Source organism: Rhinichthys klamathensis, unplaced genomic scaffold, assembly GCF_029890125.1.
Source record: "Rhinichthys klamathensis goyatoka isolate OS25496 unplaced genomic scaffold, OSU_Roscu_1.1 h1tg000133l_1, whole genome shotgun sequence".
Taxonomy (NCBI): Eukaryota; Metazoa; Chordata; class Actinopteri; order Cypriniformes; family Leuciscidae; genus Rhinichthys; species Rhinichthys klamathensis.
In genome coordinates this window covers 3770942-3791484 of record NW_026606668.1, presented here as the reverse complement: position 1 = coordinate 3791484, position 20543 = coordinate 3770942, and the positions used below count along the sequence as shown (strand labels likewise).

The 20543-nt window shown below is 38.8% G+C and overlaps 1 protein-coding gene across 2 annotated transcripts in view; it reads right to left on the bottom strand.

The window, feature by feature from the left end:
* Positions 1–7391: 7391 nt before the first annotated feature.
* spock3 (SPARC (osteonectin), cwcv and kazal like domains proteoglycan 3) overlaps positions 7392–20543 on the bottom strand; it is a 53850-nt gene continuing 40698 nt past the window's right edge. For both annotated transcript variants that reach the window (XM_056256898.1, XM_056256897.1), the window contains 5 exons: positions 16373–16486; positions 16007–16228; positions 13123–13185; positions 11779–11916; positions 7392–8760 (listed from right to left, as the gene is read on the bottom strand). In XM_056256898.1, the coding sequence (XP_056112873.1) occupies positions 8615–8760; positions 11779–11916; positions 13123–13185; positions 16007–16228; positions 16373–16486 (683 nt within the window). In that variant the 3' untranslated portion in view covers positions 7392–8614. The remainder of the gene's footprint in view (positions 8761–11778; positions 11917–13122; positions 13186–16006; positions 16229–16372; positions 16487–20543) is intronic.

The following is a 20543-nucleotide window of genomic DNA, read 5'->3' as shown; positions in this document are numbered from 1 at the left end:
TAGCTTCCGGCAGACAGCCTATGCAAGTCGACTTGCGCCAAAAGAGTAACACTTGATGATGTATGACGTAGTAGGATTAGCGTAAGCTTTGACGACTCTCGCGGTTCAAACAAACAAAGCTGGGCAACAAACTCAAGCTCCTTCGACATTTCTCTTTAAAAATTCTCATTTTAGACTTCTAATTCGTGACTGGTGTTTTGTTTTGCTCTATCCTCTACGCTTCCGCGTTCGTCAATGCGTCATGCATCAGGTCAAGTGTCAGCAGCTACTTTCGCCGTAAATCGAAGCGTACGGCCGTCTGCCGGAAGCTAGTTATTTTAGTCGATAAAGTTTTAAATATGAATATTTTTCTTATACGAACACATCGCTTTAGAAGGCCTTTATTAACCCCCCAGAGCTAACAAGAAAACATTTGAAATTGTTTCGTAAAAGGTGTGTTTTATATTTTGTGCATGTTTGGATTTTTTTTTTTTTTTGCATTTACACCATTTTGACCAGCAGGTGCTGCCAGTGTGTGTGCATTCTAGACAGACTGTTAATGGTGGGGATTTTCCAGTGACTCTTTGTACAGGTTATCTCATTTCAGGAGTAGGCCTATGGTGTTGAGTACCATTTGAATCACTGACTCACTCAACCATTTGTTTAATAACACTGAGTCATTCAGGAACGAATCACCACTGCTGTGTATTGCTGGAGACGTAGCAGTTGAATATGCTTTGGCTTTGTTTGTAACTATTTTGTTGTGGGAGCAAAAATAGACAAAGTAACTGGCTTAAAATGTAAGTGACTCAATATTGACTTTGTTTTTTGAAGAGTTGTATAAATATCACACTTACAACCGTGCTCTTGGTCTGAATATCAAGGACTGTGTATACACCCGAATTACAACAACACTCGTGATATTGCTTTATAATAATAATTACATTCGTGTTTATAACCTTCAATGCAGTGGCATGGGATTTGTATTGATAATTGTTCTAATGCTATGTTGTATGTATCATTGTAACAATAGATCCTTTTTTCATTCTGTCTTTCTTGCTCCCCATCTCTCTATTTGTGTCTGTCTGTGTCTGGTTGTTTCATTAGTTTGTATTGATGAATGGATCAGGAGATTTAAGTGGATGAGTTGCATTGATCTGTGCAACACACACACACACACCCTCCATAAACAACAGTTTCAGAGGAAAACAACCTCTCTGCTTTCCCATCTCTCCTCTCTTCTCCTCACCCCCTCCCATCCCTTTCTGAACACTTTCCTCTTTTAATCATGATGATGATTACACTCTTTTTGTCTGCCAGTAAAAGCCTTTTATCACCCACCTCTCAGATAACTGGAAAGTCCCATTATTCCCACACAATCACACATGCAGTAATTCCAGGAAACACACACTGATTCTCTGCACACACCTGTCATAGGTTTAGTTCTTCTTTTGCTAAGCCGCATACCTAATTCTTTTTTGCACTCTCAATTAATGGATAAACCTAACTGACCCTAAAATTTTATTTCGTTTCATTTCAGAGGTTAAACAAATTAGAACAAATTTCCTGTGCCTTTTGTCAAAAGTGATATTTCAGATGATTACAGATAATGATTGTGGCTGCACATTTGTTGGGCACAATTTTAAATTTAACAATTAACTTTCATTGCATGTCTTTGAATTTGAATTGAATTTACTACAACACATGATGTTGGATTGGAATTTGAATCAAAATGACAGGAAAAGAAAATTTACTGAAATGCAATTTAAAAGAAATTCACGCAACAGATGATTTGCATTAGAGAAATGGGGGGAAATGATTGTTAATAAATTATTTGTTTAGACTAAAACCTGAAAAATATGTTAACATGTGTTTATAAAATATATATTGACATATAATATAAAAATTTGGTGTAAAACATATATGTTGGAAAATAGGTGTGTTCTTACATTGTTGCCAATAAGAAGTTAATATATTAAATATCATGGAATATATACAAATGAAATACAAATATGTGTAAATTTGTAACATCGTAAAATTAATTATATAATTAATTAAGGCCAGATATATAGAATACTTTTTTAATAAACTGATGCATTTATAATAATAAATATTAATATCATAAACCAGAGGATGTTTTGAAAATTATGTGTTATTCCATCATTTTAATATTATCTAGTTTCTAGAGATACCTCATGTTGTGTTTAAAATGTTTATGGGTAATTCATTCTGAAAAATTAAATGCATGCCTAATTGCTATTATTTTTATTCTACTTCTTTAAATTCAATTTAAATGGAATTTTAAAGACATTCTCAATTCAATTATGAATGGTGCACAGCTGTGATGGACTGGCAAATGTGTATAATGAATCCCAATGAACATAAACCAATTGTATATGCAAATATTAGTTCCTTTCATCCACATGGTGATGGCTCACATGGTGATGTGTGCGTTTTGCAATAAGTTTTTGTAAAAAAAAAGGTTATTGTCCATTTCATTTTTGAAGTTCAGGAAGTATCAGTGAGGTGTGTGTCTGTCTCTTTAAAGACTCAGAATTGGCCTTAATGACATTGCTTGAAGTGTGCCATCAAATATAGTTACAAACTATAACTCTCCCCAGTCGTCTGTTTGCTCTGGTTGCTACGCGATGCTGGAAATAGTTTATCACACAATGCAATTCCACTTCCATCAGTTTTCTACTGGGAACTGTAGACACAGATACACACACATAGATCAATATGACCCCTAGGGGAAGGTTAGAGATAGTATTTTGCATTTACAGTAAAATCTTTTAAACCCATTTAAAAACCATTCTGATAAAAAAAAGTGCACAGGGCACTAAAAACAGAAACTATGAATCGATGAGCAGCAGCGAAGAGTTGTGTTTGCCATGTGACTTCTTCATTTTTAATGGGCTTCTTAAATGCTGATATGGGCAGAAAAAATGCGCTAGCTTGCTCCACACAAGATAAGGGAGGTGGAACAGTCATTGATCGAAGCTAATGATTTTCACATTAAATTGGAGGAAAGGACAGAGACAAAGAGTCAGAGAGAGCGAGGATGGGGGAAATGTTTCTTCCTCTTCTAATCCTGCAGTGGAAATGACACGGGAAGATAAAACCAGCAGCAGTGTGTTAGCTAACAACGCAGGCCTAGTAAAACCAAATACTTTACATTGGTATTGATGTGAATGTACAGTAAAAAGTGTGAATGTGCCATTGTTAGCGTAAGAAGCTATTTCAACCTGTCATGAAAATGACTTGATATTTTAACGACAAATTTGAAAAGAAACAGTTTTTAAAAAAAAAAACAGTCTTTAAAAGAATATACAAAGCTCACTTCTATCCTTGTCCGTATTCAAAAATGGCACATTGGACTGGGTGTGTAACTAGTAACTGAACACATTTCCTTTTTGAATTATGGACACAAATGTGAACAAGCAAGCTAATATTATAATATAAATAATATATATATATATTAAATAATATAAATATACCAAGGCTTATAACCCACAAGTCATATGCACAACTTTTAGGATGCTTTTTTGTACTTTCTGTAGATTGATGACCCCTTATAAAAGCTCAAACTAAAAAAAGCTAAAAGCTGTTTGTTTTTTTACAGAAAATGACTAAAAATGTTACAGTAAAAAGCTGTTAATAGGTTAACTGTAAAATATATACAGAGAAAAATGTAAAATGATTTAACATAGGTCTAATGTGGCTTAATGTATTTCATGTAATTTTACTTTAATTTTACTGTCCAATTCGAGGAAGTAGAAACAAGTAAAAACTATGAAATACAGTACCATGTCTTTGTTGTGTGACATCAGACATGAGTGAGGTGCAGAGGTGTTGTGTGCTGTGTAAACATGACGGTTATTGTTGTTCTAAATGTGAACATTTACCCATCTCACTTGCACAAAAACAGATTCCTCAAAATGAATAAAAATATGCTAAATAATAGAAATACACTTTATGTATTTAATCTCACTTTATTAACCAATGTCTTTGCTGCTGACCTTTGATGATCCAATTCAACCAAAGTAAAAGTTGGTTTATCTAATGCAAAAATTACTTTAGATAAACAGCACATTTGTGTTTAATATTTTTGTTTGTTTTTTATTGCTGAAGTAAGAGTTTTGAACTTTCTTCTTCGTCCTCTTCTTCTGCTATCGAAAATGGCAGCACAGCTGAAATGTTTAGTGCCCTCTACTGTACAGGAGTGAATTTGCATTTCCATTTGCAATTTCCACTTTTGGTGTGAAAGGAACTTTACATTTGCCAAAAATAGAACTTTTTTATTATTAAAAAACAAACAAGCAAGCCCAGACCAGTTAAGAAAAAGTAACTCAAAAGTAACGTTACGCATAAAAAAAAGTGTACATATATATATATATATATATATATATATATATATATATATATATATATATATATATATATATATATATATATATATATATTAGCATGCAGGTTTGAAATTACATGGGGGTGAGTATGCAGACAGATATGTAATTTTTAGGTTAACTATTCCCTAAACTACATAATATCCAATACAAATCTCTTTAATTTGTTCTGCAATAGCTTGATACAGCATTATTGGGCATTATTGTTGTCTGAATTTAGGTTGCTCCTCATCTAACTGAACAGTCTGAACTGCAATGAAAAATTAATTTAGATCACTGCCTTGTGTGTTTCCAGGGAAATTAAATGGGTGTTCATTCACCTAAAGCTTAAAAACTTTTCTATTCATTTTTAAAGAGGCTAAGGGTCAGTGCTGTATGTGTTTATGTGCATCTGGATGTTGTTTTGTATTTCAAGTTGTTGCAGGCTTGAAATGGTCCTCATTTGGCTGATTTGTAAGAGAATTTCGAAAATGAAAATGTATCTGGTAATCTTGGAAACATGATAAAACCAATGAGCAGTATCACCTGTAATAATAGTTTGTGTATTGTTTTTTACTGCTTGCAAATCTCATGTCTATTTAACCTAACCACATTTGCATTGTGGATGCTTTGTGTTTGTGTGTGTTGTACATGTATATATACTGCATTGTGAGGACCAAATGTCCTTTTTTGTGTGTTTTTGAGTTTTCTGTGATGGGTAGGTGTAGTGTAAGGGGATAGAATATACAGTTTGTACAGTATAAACATCATTACACCCAGGGATGTAGTGGAGGCTAAACGCACGTAAACGCCGTTTACGCACCTCCCAATATTCGGAAATAGCGTTTACCCACCTCCAAAGTGCGTTTATCCACCTCTAAATTGCGTTTATCCACCTCTAAATAGCTATAAATTAAGCTTATGTCGTTTTAGTTTCATATTGTTAATTATTAGTTAGTTTCTTAGGTTGTTAAACCTAAGACGAACTCTTTCATATTGCGCTGCATTACTGTCAGTGTTGTTGACTTTTACTGACGGTGGTTGCGCTGTTGACGCTCGCGCAGCCTCTCGAGGAGAAATCTACACAAATGAGCGCACACACACACTCAGTTAACAACATACTGCCTATAAAAAATCTAAATGTGGAGTTTTTATATTTTTAACATATGTTAAGCAACCTCAATTATTTTTCCTGAACACCATCACGATTGAAAATGTGACATTGATTTCCTACAACAGTTCAATAAACAGTTCAAATTAAGTCACTTACATTTTAGATGCAATATTGGCTGTTTTTGTTCTGTTTCAGCAGCGAAAATAGTTCCAAACAAAAATCACAGCAGAACCACGGCGCATCTCACAGGAACACTCAACCTGTTTTCATTACTGAATCATTCAGCATTTTGAACGATTCGATTGAGTCAAAGATTCAATGACCCATTCATAAACATCTGTCTCAATCTTGAATGAATCAGCCGTTTGAACAAATCGTTTGAATCATGAATGAATCAATGACTCGCTCATTAAGACGGTCGCCTGCCGCCACCTACTGGCGGTTTCGTGTTATGTTTAAAAGTAGATCATTCTTTCCAACGTTTCTTATTTGTAAATTTAAATCAATTTCATAACATTATTTTATGCAATTGTAATTTTTCAGTGTAAATGATTTAATTTGATCAGCCCTATAGTGTCTTATTATTCGAAATAATTGAATTTATTGATCAAATTTAGGAATTTAAAATGAAAGATGAAGCATACATTTAATAATATCTGGGAGGGGATGCCCTTTAAAGGTGCAAATATTACAATATGCCGATTTAAATATCAAAGCTAATTGAACACTGATGAGAATGTTGTTTCAGAATAAAAAAAAATAAAAAAAATCCTGACGAGAAACTTTTTTACTCGGACAAGTGAATGACAGATTTACTTGTCCTAAGGTCAGGACAAGCGTATGAAAAGGCTTAATGTCGAGTCCTGCCTAATAGCAATGTCATCAGGACATCAGGATACACATACGCAGTGGCCCACCTTACCGGGTGACCACGTCGTGGTCCACCAGAATTTATAGTTTACCCACCTCTTTTTTTACCACTGCACCTCTGATTACACCTATTGAGAGTCCCCACAAAGATAGCGAAACAAAGGGTGTGTGTGTGGATGGGGGGTATGTGTGTGACTTCAGTCCAAAGCCAGCAGTAGTGTGATTTTCTATGACAGGAAGGGGAACGTTGAATGAAAACACTTTCTGTTTATCCAGTTGCTTCCTAGTACAGCGCTGCTAACAGACACACACTAATACACACGTTAAAACAAAAGCACTCTCACACATTCTTACATTACATACATATTATTATTACATTATACACACAAGCATATTTAGCAGGTGTTCTGGTGAGAGCTGCAACTGTTTTCCAAGATATTGGTTTGTTTTTGCATCATGTTTTAATTGAATTTTAGATGTGTATTATTTTAATTCAGTGAGAAATGATCCAACAGAACTAGTGTAAATTTGATCCAGACACACGCACGCACACACACGTTGACAGGCACATGATTGTGTTTAAATGATTAAACAAGTGTTCAACCCCACAGATGCCCCAGTTTAAGTGTGGCGTGTGTTTGAGTCTGTGTGTGTGTATAGATGAGAAATTGTGGAATATAAAATATTAAAATTGCATTTATACATAATGCAGCACTAACCAGACCAGACACACCAGAATTCTCTCTCTCTCTCTCTCTCTCTCTCTCTCTCTCTCTCTCTCTCTCTCTCTCTCTCTCTCTCTCTCTCTCTCTCTCTCTCTCTCTCTCTCTCTCTCTCTCACACACACACACACACAGAGAATTACTGTACGGAAAACTGTTTTGGTCTGTGTAACTTTATTTGAGCAAATTATATGTATACTGTAAAAAACAAACAAACAAACCAAAGAGTGTTATCTCTATGACAACAGCTGGACAATACTGATAAAGGTAGTTCCTTTTACCTCTGTAAATGATTATCATAAACTCATTCAACCAAATAAGTTTTTCTTTTTCAGGAAACACCACAATGTCCATAGAAGGAAATTAATATTTTCATATGCACATTATTAAAACAAATCTGACAGAAAATGCAAAAGCACTGAGAGGGACGAGGAGAATAAGTGACAGCAGCAGCATCTATCATATGATTTGTTGTCTACAGTAACATATGCAAACTAACTAATCATGTTCACTTTCTCCTATAGACAAAAACAACAGAACGTGACGCAAAAACCTCTCATTTTTTTATTCATATGGCAGTCAAGTTCTACATTCTAACTCTAAATATCTCCTTCTCTCTTTTCTCCAGACCTCTTTTCCACCCGTTCCTCTGTGTTGCGTCAAAGGCACCTCATGCCCAAGGACTGCCAAACTATTCACAAGATAAGTGTGTGTGTGTGTGTGTGTGTGTGTGTGTGTGTGTGTGTGTGTGTGTGTGTGTATAAGCCTCTGTAAATAGCATGACTCTGTCCTCTCGTAACATCAACTGCAGTCACATCTATTTTATTGTGTGTCGGAAGTGTGGTCAATCCAGGCTGCGTCAAACAATTTGCTCTAGAATGTCGACCTTTAAATATCAAATGTTAATACGTTTTGATAATTCATCAGTAGTTTTAAGTATTCATTCTTCTAAGGAAAAACATTGATAAATAAGTGTAGGCATGTGATTATGGCGAACCGTTATGAGACAAAATGTGTGAAAATCAACATTAAGACCTCATGGCATGACTGTAAAATCACATCCTAGCAGGTGTAAAGAGTTACGGAGCGAGTTGCTCATGGAATCATGCCTTCAGGTGTGTGTACGCATGTATTTTGTATGTGTATTTGTGTGCATGTTTATAAGTGCAAACATTTAACCCTCATTAATTTCTCATATACAACCTCATTAATTTCTTAAATTAACCCTCATTAATTTCTCATCAAACCCGCTAATGAATTCCTGAACTTCTAGGTCTGTCAATACACTTATTCGCTTTGGATGAATATAAGAAATATAACAAAAATGAAATGTGGTTATTGAGTATTATTAATTTTGTACAAATGTTATACAGCACAAGGGGTAGATGGACCCTTTAGTAATGTTAGTACTGCACTCTGCCGAGGTCACCTAGAAACGTGCTTTAAGACCAAATGAAAGTTTGTTTTTTATTTGGTTCCTTTTTTTTTTATTTATATTTTTATATAATAAAAAAAAAAAAAAAAAAAAAAAAAAAAAAACCTGATTATGACAGGTACCCATACTCATCATCAACTTGTTCATATTCATCATCATCATCTCCCATCTCCTCTTCATCATTTACAACATCACCATCCTCATCGTCTGAGAGCAGTGAGTCGCCACTGCCAAAATCTCCGGAAGACTCCGCGGCTGAAAGGAAAAACAGTAGCTCTTTTGATTTCTTACAACTTTAGCTCTTACAATGAACACATTTCATTGCTGTTTTTGAAATAAAAATAATTGACAATAAAGACATTTATAATGTTATAAAAGATTTCTATTTCAAATAAATGCTGTTCTTTTGACTTTTCTTTTATTCAAAGAATCCTGAAGAAAAATGAATATCACGGTTTCCACAAAAGCAGCACAACTGTTTTCAACATTGATAATAATAAGAAATGTTTCTTGAGCAGCAAATCAGCATATTAGAATGATTTCTGAAGAATCATGTGGCACTGAAAATCCAGCTTTGCCATCAAAGGAATAAATTATGTTATTTTAAATAGTATTATTTCACGATATTACTGTTTGTAATGTATTTTTCATCAAATAAATGCAGCCATGGTGAGCATCAGAGATTTCTTTCAAACAATTAAAAAGTCTTACCAACCCGAAACTTTTAAACAGTAGTGTAGTAATAATGTCAAATGTTTTAATATTAATTTAACATGTCAAATGTTTTTTAATAATAATTTAACCAATCAAAATAATCTAACAACATTCAGTTTCATGAGGTAATATGCAAAACTGCAAACAGCTACATCTGTAGTCATTCACACAGTTCACATTTTTTTGTTTTGTCTGCATAATTGATGTCGGATAACTTTTTTTTTTCTTCAGCATCTCACGCCATGAACAACGTAAGGAATAATTGACGATGGGCCGTTGAATTATCCGAAAAATAATGCACACTCGAGGTGGTAATGCGGTCACGACGTGAAGCGGAGTTTATAGTTTGCTAATTTAATAGTTTGCTAAATCCAAAACGTAATTTTAGATCTAGTAACGGAGTTTTGAGCCACTGATAGCAGACTAATGCAGTTATTAATGCAGTTATTAAAGAGAGGGGGAGAGATTGCAATAATGAGACAGAAAATCATGAGCGTCAATATTATGTATTTATTAATTCATTCATTTGTTTTAATTAATTCGTTAATTCTTTTTTTTTCTATTATTGACAGTAGGCTAGCCTAATAAATTAAACACAAAGCCTTTTTAACAAGTAGGCCTATCATTATTTATTTATTTGTTATATTATCTGCAATAATAACGAAAATCCTGCTGCACGGGTTATCAATTTATTTATAAATAACTGCACGTTTTCATTGATTGTGAAGTTAGACATCAAAAATGGCAGATCAAGCGCATGGGGCTGCATGTTTTTTCTTGTTATGAATTGTATCCTATTTTCTGTTATTATAGTTAACTATGCAAAGTGATATGTAACTGTAATGCGGTCAAGACCTGCCTGGAACTACTTTAGCCGTGCGTTTCTCTGAAAATAATTGCACACCTTAGAACGTTCATCAGCCAATCAGATTCAAGCATTCAATACCCCGTAGCATACACGTTTTTAAAGGTCCCCTGACATGAAATTTTCACTTTCTGAGGTTTTTTAACATTAATATTAGTTCCCCTAGCCTGTATTTGGTCCCCTCGTGTCTAGAATTTTCAATCGGTGTAAACCGAGCTTTGGCTATTTTTCTCTTCTCTGCAGCTCAGACGCGCTGATCTTGAATCTCCTCCTTATGACGTCATAATGAGGAAAGGTTACCTCCCCTTTCTCTGCTTTGCCCGCCCGGAGAATTTGGCTCACCCAGGAGAAAATGAGCTAGGAACAGGAAGTACGAACGGGCCGGCGCGATTTTAGTTTTTCCTAGAGAAATAGCTTTGAGTTTTTCCTCGAGAGATATCATGGCTTGCAAACGAGCGAAGCATGGCAGTTGATCAGTGTTCGGATGTACAAATGAACACAAAAGTATTTTTTAGTTCCTTCATCCGAGCCTCTGAAGAAACAATGGGTTAATTTTATTTTCTCTGGAAATATCGAGCTACCAAGCAACAATCTTTCTCTCAAAATCGTTCAATACTGTTTATGCATCAGTAAGTCAAGCCAGTGACTAAAATATCAACTTCACATCGTTTCTTTTAGTAGGATGAAAATAATCTTATTTAAATTCTGAACAAATTATACAAAAAGCGATCAAAGAACAATCTTTCCACACAGCGCGAGTTTATCTGGACAACTCGTTATGAAATCAATGACGCACTTACTGTGTGTACATCATCGTGTTTGCATTGGTGAAAGCATTAGAGAGAGTGCAGAAACTGCGTTGCAATGATAGGATCTTCATTCTCGCGATCAACACACTGTCATCTGCTCAATGCTCATCACTGCAACATTTTATGTGATGGGAATAGATCTAAAAACTTTAAAAACTTCTCACGATTCGTTAATCTCGATAGCTGTAATAGTAAAAACGTATAATAGCTGTAGTAAAAATATTCGAGAAAGTTTCGCATGTAATACATAGCTATTTCATATGCAAGCATGTCAGCCAATCACAGCAGTGGGCGGTTCCACTGAATCCCACAGCAGACACGCCCCTTCAAACAGAGCGTTCAAATCAGAGGCTAAAATCAGGCTAGGAAAAATGCCTTTTATTTCTAAATTATAACTATTTTTGATCTAAAAAACATACTAACATTATAAGGGCAACCCAGGAAACATTATAAAACAATAAAATAACCCCATGTCAGGGGACCTTTAAGACACCGTGTCAAGTTAAAGTCTTGAAACCAAGGACTCGCGTTTCTCTAGTGTAATTGTTATTGAACACAATAACTAATACTCTGATTATTTTCACAAATACTTGCTATAGTTTGATCATCAGAATACTTATTTGCATTGTAAATTGGAAGTTTTTTTTTTTTTTTAAATGATCGATTTTGTCAACTGATTGTTTTCTAATTTATTAGCTAATTAACTAGCCCCTCCAGTTGGAAGAACTAAAATGCGAAATGTAAAATGATTGGTTTTCGTATCAGCCAAGAATTCTGTGAAGTTCATTGCATCCCTATATTTTACATATTAAACAGATTACTTATTTGACTTTTCTCATTACTAGATAATGAATCTAAAGGTTACGTATGATGAGCCCCTCTTACCACAGTCAGCAGGCCCGTGGGTATGAGACCCCGCGACCTCGTTTCCATAGCGGTCGACACACCAGCACTGACCACTGCTACCATGACACTGGTGAGGCTTATAGAAGCCATTCTCATCACAGGAGGGGATGTATGGACCTACACAAACAACACACACACACACACACACATTAGCATCAGTCCTAATGTCAGGAAACATTACATCACCGACAAGATTATACACAGCCACGGAGAGTGTCTCACAGCCACACTCACACAGATAGGGAGATGATATATTCAATGTCAGAGAACATAACTGTCACCTCCCTCCGAGAGCTTGCTCTCTCTCTTAGTCTCTCGCTCACATTCATTTCTTTTCAACTTCACAGCTTCTTGCTACAGAATCACCACAGTCAAGCTTTTTTTTTTATCTTTCTCTCTTTTTTTTTGTCTTTTTATAATTCAGTGCCGGAAGCCATAGAGCCGTCACTGTGCGTTCCACTCAGGGGAGAAACAGCAGTTAAAAATATCCTTTTTTTCATGTCCAATTTCCCCTCATCTCATTCCCCTGCTCAAATTAAACACGCGACCTTCAGAGTGAGGGAAAAAAACTCTGAGTGATTTCTAGCTTTAATAGAATTAATGTTGGCTTGCCTCTCGCTGTTTGGCACCCTGGTTTTACTGTAACTGTGTTCAGGTTGTGATGACATTGAGATGATTGTTAAATGCTAGTGCTTTATATATGAACATGGTGTAAAATGCTGAGGAAAAAAGTTTAAAAGATTTGAAACTATGGAACACAAGTCTGGTGTTTACAGCTATGATTCTAGAATAGATTTTAGTGTGTAATGTTAATGCACTTTGTGTTTCAATAAGGTATGTCAGACAAAAATGTTAAATGACAATGATGCAATTTATTTACTAAGTATCATGTAATGCATCATGGAATCATTTAGCCACTATTCAGTTTGAATCGGTTCAAAACGTATGATGAAAAATTACTTTTAAAAAGTATGCTTTTTAGACAACTGTAACTAAATTTATTAGGTCAATCTTTTTTTTTTTTCGTTTTATAATAAAAAAAATATTTACAACATAAGATTGATTCATTAATCTAGCTAATATAGATGATACATATAGATGATAAAATTACCCATGAAATTATTACTCCAACTTCCATTTATTCAGCCAATTGAAAATGGTTATCAGTCAAGGCTTGTAATCTCAAAATGGCCAAATACATGAAGCCAAAATACTGGTCTGTCACTTAACATGATTCTGGATTACAAACATGGACCCCTTTTTTCTGTGTTTGCAAAAATTACATGTATAAACGAAACACACTAGACGACAGATTGGACTCACCCAGTAATTTCTTCCCAGCTTGTTGTTTGTGGATGACGGTGATCTCTGATTGGCAGGGAGTTTCTGAAATGCATTGATTTCAGATCAGAAGTGATAAAGAAATGTTCAATCTTAATACACTTTACAGTAAGGTTGTATATGGTAGTATTAGTATTTGTAACAATTTATTTAATGTAAATCAAAATAAAATAAATAACCATTAAAACATTTAGCTAATGGATTATACTAGGGATGCCACAATTCTCAATATAATATTGAACCGTTCGGTACGGAACCGTTCGGTTTTACGGTTAAATAATTGATGTGCGTTTTATTTCTCTCCGAATTGACTGTTTGTGTGTGCCTGTAAGTCTACGAACTGAGATGAGGAAACTCCTCCCCGCGAATAAATATTTAATCACTATGCTCTAAAGTTTGGGGGGGGGGGGGGGGTTGGGCGCGGCTTAACCATCATTCCACACTTTAACATGGCGAGCGGCGGTGAAGTGAGGCTACAGTACGAGGAAGCGCCGGCGTCTTTCAAATCCGTGGTGTGGGGACATTTAGGTTTTGCCATTGAGTATAATGCTGAGGAAGAAAAAACGGTAAACAAAAAAATGCATTGTTTTACACGTGTAGCCTACTCAAACGGAAACACTTCCAACATGACTGCACATCTGCAGGGTTAGGAATGCGGGGTCAAAATATAGGAATAGATAGGGCACCTAAGTGAAATTGCACTTTACATTCTGAATGAAGGATACTGTACTGGAGTACTGTTAAGTTTAATTAAGATGGTTTATTTATGTTTACTGAAGTGCAAGTATGTTTATTTGAAATGGTCAATTTTACCAACTTCACATGTATGTTTATTTTCAAAATTTAGGAATTTATGTGTTCCCCAGTTTGTACATGGGCTACCAGCAGCTGTGAAATGTCAGTGTTCATTTTATATTATACAATACACTAGGAACTAGTGGACTTTTCTTAGCTTTTAAGTAAAATAAAGGAGTATTTCAATAAATCGTTTTTATTTTTTTCTCCTTAACCTCTTACTGTTCCTATTGTCTAAGCATGGAATAACAAAAAAAAAAAAAACTTCTATGTGTCAAGCCATCAGAACCGAACCGAAAACCGTGGTTAAAAAACTGAGGTATGTATTGAACCGTGGGCTAACTGCATTGTTGCATCCCTAGATTATACATAAATATAAGCAATAGTATATATATTAACATTTACAAGATAATTTTAAATATTTAAATTTCATAAAAAATAGTGTTATTTCAGAATAAATTATCTCATTTCAACATGTACACCCTTAATAGAACAGTACCTATGCTCTGGAATACTTAATTCCCATTCGTAAATTATGACTGGTGAAATATTTTTGTATAGTGACCTCTAAACTGTGACCCTGGACCACAAAACCAGTCACACGGGGTCAATCTTTTTGAAATTGAGATTTATACATTATCCGAAAGCTGAATAAATAAGCTTTCAATTGATGTATGGTTTGTTAGGATAGGATAATATTTGGCCGAGATACATCTATTTGAAAATCTGGAATCTGAAGATGCAAAAAAATCGAAACATTGAGAAAATCACCTTTAAAGTTGTCCATTTATGTTCGCGATTGTGCTGCATTCACTCACAAAAATAAATGTTTTATATACTTATAGTAGGAACTTAAAGGGATACTCCACTTTTTTTGGAAATAGGCTTATTTTACAACTCCCCCAGAGGTAAACTGTTGAGTTTTACCGTTTTTGAACCCATTCAGCCGATCTCCGGTTCTGGCGGTACCACTTTTAGCATAGCTTAGCATACATCATTGAAGTGGACAAGACCATTAGCATTTCTAAAAAAAAAAGACCAAAGAGTTTCGATATTTTTCCTATTTAAAACTTGACTCTTCTGTAGTTAAATCGTGCACTAAGACCGACGGAAAATCTAAAGTTGCGATTTTCTAGGCTGATATGGCTAGGAACTATACTCTCATTCCTGCGTAATAATCAAGAAACTTTACTGCCGTACCATGAGTGCAGCAGGCGTAATGATATGACGCAGCGCCTGAAAATAGTCCCCAGCTCGGTAACTTCCAACGTGACCGGGACTAAGTGCCTGCGCCTGCTGCACTCATGGTACGGCAGTAAAGTTTCTTGATTACTACGCAGGAATGAGAGTATACTTTCTAGCCATATCAGCCTAGAAAATGGCAACTTTACATTTTCCGTCGGTCTTAGTGCACGATGTAACTACAGAAGAGTCAAGTTTTAAATAGAAAAAATATCGAAACTCTTTGGTCATTTTTTTTTTTAGAAATGCTAATGGTCTTGTCCACTTCAATGATGTATGCTAAGCTATGCTAAAAGTGGTACCGCCAGAACCGGAGATCGGCTGAATGGATTCAAAAACGGTAAAACTCAACAGTTTACCTCTGGGGGAGTTGTAAAATAAGCCTATTTCCAAAAAAAGTGGAGTATCCCTTTAATACAAAATATCTTCATGGAACATGATCTTTACTTAATATCCTAATGATTTTGGCATAAAAGAAAAATCTATAATTTTGAACCATTCAATGTATTGTTGACTATTGCCACAAATATACCCGTGCGACATGTGACTGGTTTTGTGATCCAGGGTCACATATTTGAGAATTGTCCATGGAAACATACAGGGTTTACTTTCATGTCTTCTTTGCGTCAAGGTCCTGATCTCCCTGTCAGGGTTTATTATGCCTTACGTAACTGTTCTGTAACTTTCTATCAGGCGGTGTGCTTGTGCAAATTCTTAATGGTACAGTATGTGAATAGTCTTTTGGTTTTGGCTGAGAGACAGTCCTCCTCTATCTTGAAATTCTTGAAAGCATGTGGGAAAAGTTTGTTTACAATAAGTTTTACTGTACCTTGATATCTCTGAAAGCAAGAACACCACTCCTGGCTGGAAACGAGCCTGTCTCTGTCTGGGTCACATGACCTGAGGAAGGCTTTAGTGCACACATCACTCTTCTCTGAGCTCAAGCTGGACAGCTCTGATTGGTCGAGCTGAAGGTCAAAGTTTGTGTCCAGTCTGGAGAACATCCAGCCCAGAGAGTCCTTACAGAGGGGCACCTTACTCATGTCCACCTCTAAACAGACAGATAGAGAGATTGTAGAAAGGTGTTTGGTGTCATTTTTTTATTGATTTCATTGTCATTGTTATTAGGTTAGCAGTCATATTAGAAGTTTTGATGTGTGTGTGTGTGTGTGTGTGTGTGTGTGTGTGTACTCACTCCTCTCTGGCTTCTGGAACTTATATTTCTTGCTGGGATTGCCACTCTCATGAAGAACTGTGATCCACTCTCGTAATCTGCTAACCACTTCAGTCATCTCTGCATTACCACACTCTACAAAACAAATAAAAGCAGAACATTCATAAATGAAACAGCTTCAGTCGAGCACAACAGTAGTATTTAAGAAGTAAAAATCTCATTAATTTTATTCAAAGAAATTTGAGGTTAAACGAAGATATGCTTTTGTAGCAGTGACACTTCAGAGTGATTTTATTTTTAAATGACTGTTCAGTTGTCTAATTTCCTGTGAAAGACTACACTAACCATAATCGTGAAGAAAACTCCACCAATCAGAGTACTTGCTGTTAGATCAGGTGAAATTGACCTTCCAAAAAGCTTTCGAGACGGATTTAAATCCGATTACTCAAATTACTTCAGGAGGTGGTTTGAGATGGCCTGGTCCCACCAGACTCTCGTACATTTAATTTGTACAGAGAGTCTGGCTCCGCTCCATTGACAAGAGTTAACTTCCTTGTAGGCGTCTACTCCGTTGAAGTTTAAAACTATTGGATTTGCCCAGAGTCACTCTGGATCTGCCATAACCAATCACTAACGTTTGGTCGTGACGTATGACGACTCAAACTAGCGCACAACATCAACGTCATTGTTCTCAGCCACACCCTCTGTTCGCTGATTGCTGATTGGACCGGTAAAAAATTGACCGGAGAAAACGTACTCGGTTACTAACGTAACCTCGGTTCTCTCTAGAGAGGGAACGAGTACTGCGTAATAGCTTTACGCTAGGGGAAAAACTCTTTTCCGCGAGATATTGAAGCCAAAAATTATCCTTTAATTTTTTATTAATGCAAAACGCTTTGCAGCAGCAAGCAAACATAGGCGAAACAGCTCGCGCGCCTATTGGTTGCTCTGCAGCAAATGCAGCAGCCTATCGAGAGAGACTCTGCGTGACGTAATGACCAATGGGGGCAATTCGCGCCCATATCGTCACGTCCCGCCAGAAGGGGCGTGGTCTCGCCCTATAAATATGCTCGTTAGGCTGATACAAGCTGGTTTTTATCGCTGAAGCGAACCAGAGCGTATTCCACGCACGGCAAGATACGCAGTACTCGTTCCCTCTCTAGAGAGAACCGAGGTTACGTTAGTAACCGAGTACGTTCTCTTACGAGAGTATCTCTCGTACTGCGTAATAGCTTTACGCTAGGGGAACACAATGCAACACGCCGTGCGTAAAGGGATCCAACACCAAAGTCCCAGGGGCCGAAGCCCAGGGCTCATGTAGTGCATAATCACCATAAACTCACATAGAGTAAAGGAAGAGAGGCTGGAAGCGTCATTCCCTATACAAAAGCACCCAGCGGGGCTATTATATGACCATCAACGCGCAGCCAGGGTGAAAGCATTCAGCCTGATCTGGGCGGCCATACGTGAGTCAACACTCATGGGGCTGCAGTAAACTCAGCATCTGGGCCGCAGAGCGGGGCAGATAGCACTGAATTTAGACCGCCAAAAGCTTAGCTTGTAAGGCGGGTACCTCCAGGTTATAGTATTTTATAAATGTAGACGGCGAGGCCCAGCCCGCGGCCGTACAGATATCTTGCAGGGAAACCCCGCTAGACCATGCCCACGAAGAGGCCACGCCTCTCGTGGAATGCGCCCTGACACCCAAGGGGCACTGTAAGCCCTTCGCAGAGTAAGCGAGCGCGATGGCATCCACTATCCATCTGGATAGGCTCTGTTTTGAGGCGGCGAGTCCCTTGGAACGCCCGCCGAACAAAACAAAAAGCTGCTCCGTCTGTCTGAAAACAGACGAGCGTGCCACATAAGCTCTCAATGCCCTGACGGGGCAGAGGAGACTTGCATCCTCCTCCTCACTGAGAACCGGAAGGGCAGACAGGGAAATGACCTGGGCCCTGAACGGCGTGTTGAGGGATTTCGGGACATACCCGTGTTTCGGTTTGAGAATGACCTTTGAGTCATTAGGCCCAAACTCCATACATGACGCGCTTACTGAAAGCGCCTGTAGGTCCCCTATGCGCTTCACTGAAGCGAGAGCCATGAGAAACACTGTCTTGAACGACAGGTGTTTCATGTCCACCAGCTGGATTGGCTCGAACGGGGCGCCTTTCATGGCCTCCAAGACCGTGGAAAGGTCCCACGTCGGGACTGAAGGGGGCCTTGGAGGGTTCAGCCTCCGAGCTCCCCTAAGGAAACGCACGACTAAGTCGTTTTTCCCAAGCGACTGGCCAGACACCGGTTTTGCAAATGTTGCTATGGCCGCCACATATACTTTGAGCGTGGATGGGGTCCTGCCCTTATCCAGTAGCTCTTGAAGGAAGGAAAGCACTTCCGCAACCCCGCACTCCACAGGTGAAAGGCTCTGGGCCTGACACCATGTAGAGAAAACAGACCATTTCGAGGAGTAGAGCCGCCTGGTAGACGGAGCTCTAGCCTGCGCGATCGTGTTTAACACTCCCTCTGGGAGGCTAGCGGGTACCCGTTGATGGCCCATGCGTGCAGGGACCATAACTCCGGGCGAGGGTGCCAGATTGAGCCCTCCGCCTGAGAGAGGAGGTCTCTCCTCAATGGTACAGGCCATGGGGCAGTGCTGGTCAGCTGCATCAGGGCAGGGAACCACGTCTGGTTCGTCCAGAGCGGGGCTACAAGCAGCACTGGGCATCCGTTTTCCCTGATTCGTTCCAACACCTGAGGCAGGAGCGAGACAGGAGGAAAAGCATACAGGGGGCAGCGGGGCCAAACATGAGCCAGCGCGTCCTTGCTTTTCGAGAAAAACTCCGGGCAATGAGCGTTTTCTTGGGACGCGAATAGGTCCACCTGAGCTCTGCCGAACGTTTTCCACAGCAACTGGACCGTCTGCGGGTGCAGCGACCATTCCCCTGCTGGAACGTTGTTCCTGGACAGTCTGTCTGGTCCCACGTTCAGGTGACCAGGCACGTGCGCCGCTCTCAGTGAGAGCAGGTTGTGCTGAGCCCAAACCAGGAGGCGTTCCGTCAACCTGTGAAGGTTTCGTGACCTGACGCCGCCCTGGCGATTTATGTATGCCACCACCGACATGTTGTCCGACCGGACCAAGACGTGGTGGCCTGTTATCTGGGGACAAAAACGCCGTAGCGCTTTGTCGACTGCTATCATCTCCAAGCAGTTTATGTGAAGGAGCTTTTCCCGTTCTGACCACAGGCCAGCTAGCGGTCTGCCCTCGAGCAGCGCTCCCCACCCCGAGGTGGAGGCGTCCGTAGACACCACCTTCACGCTCGAAGCGGTCCCCAGACTTACACCTGACTGATACCAGTCGGTTTCTCTCCAAGGTTTCAGAGCTGAAACGCACTGAAGGTCGACCCTGAGGCGAAACAGACCCGCTGTCCATGCCCTGGGTGGAACCCGCGTCTTCAGCCACATCTGCAGTGGGCGCATGCGGAGCAGGCCCAACTGGAGTACAGAGGCTGCTGAGGCCATCAGCCCCAGCATTTTCTGAAACCTTTTGAGCGGGACTATCGCGCCGTGGCGGAAGGATTTCACGCCGCGCTGAATATTTAGCACGCGCTCTGGTGACAGGCGTGCTGTCATGGACAGCGAGTCCAACACGGTTCCCAGAAAGGAAATTTTCTGACTGGGAGACAGTGAGCTCTTCGCCCAATTGACTGTGAGGCCCAGCTTCTCGAGGTGCTCGAGCAATGCGGCCCTGTGTTCTATGAGCTCCGATCGTGATCGAGCTAGAATCAGCCAATCGTCCAAGTAGTTCAGAACTCGCATGCCCTGAAGTCTCAGGGGCGCGAGCGCCGCGTCCATGCACTTCGTAAATGTACGAGGCGCTAGGGACAGGCCGAACGGCAGGACTGTGTATTGATATGCCTGGCCCTCGAAGGCGAATCTCAAAAATCGCCTGTGATGGGACGCTATTTGTATTTGGAAATAGGCGTCTTTCAGATCTATCGACATAAACCAGTCCCCGAAGCGCACCTGCGCGAGGATTTTCCTGGTCGTAAGCATTCTGAACTGGCGCTTCACAAGCACTCTGTTCAGCTGCCGCAGATCTAAAATGGGTCTGAGACCCCCATCCTTTTTCGGTACCAGAAAATATCTGCTGTATAGGCCCCCTTCGCTCTGAGCCTGAGATAAAGGTTCTATAGCCCCT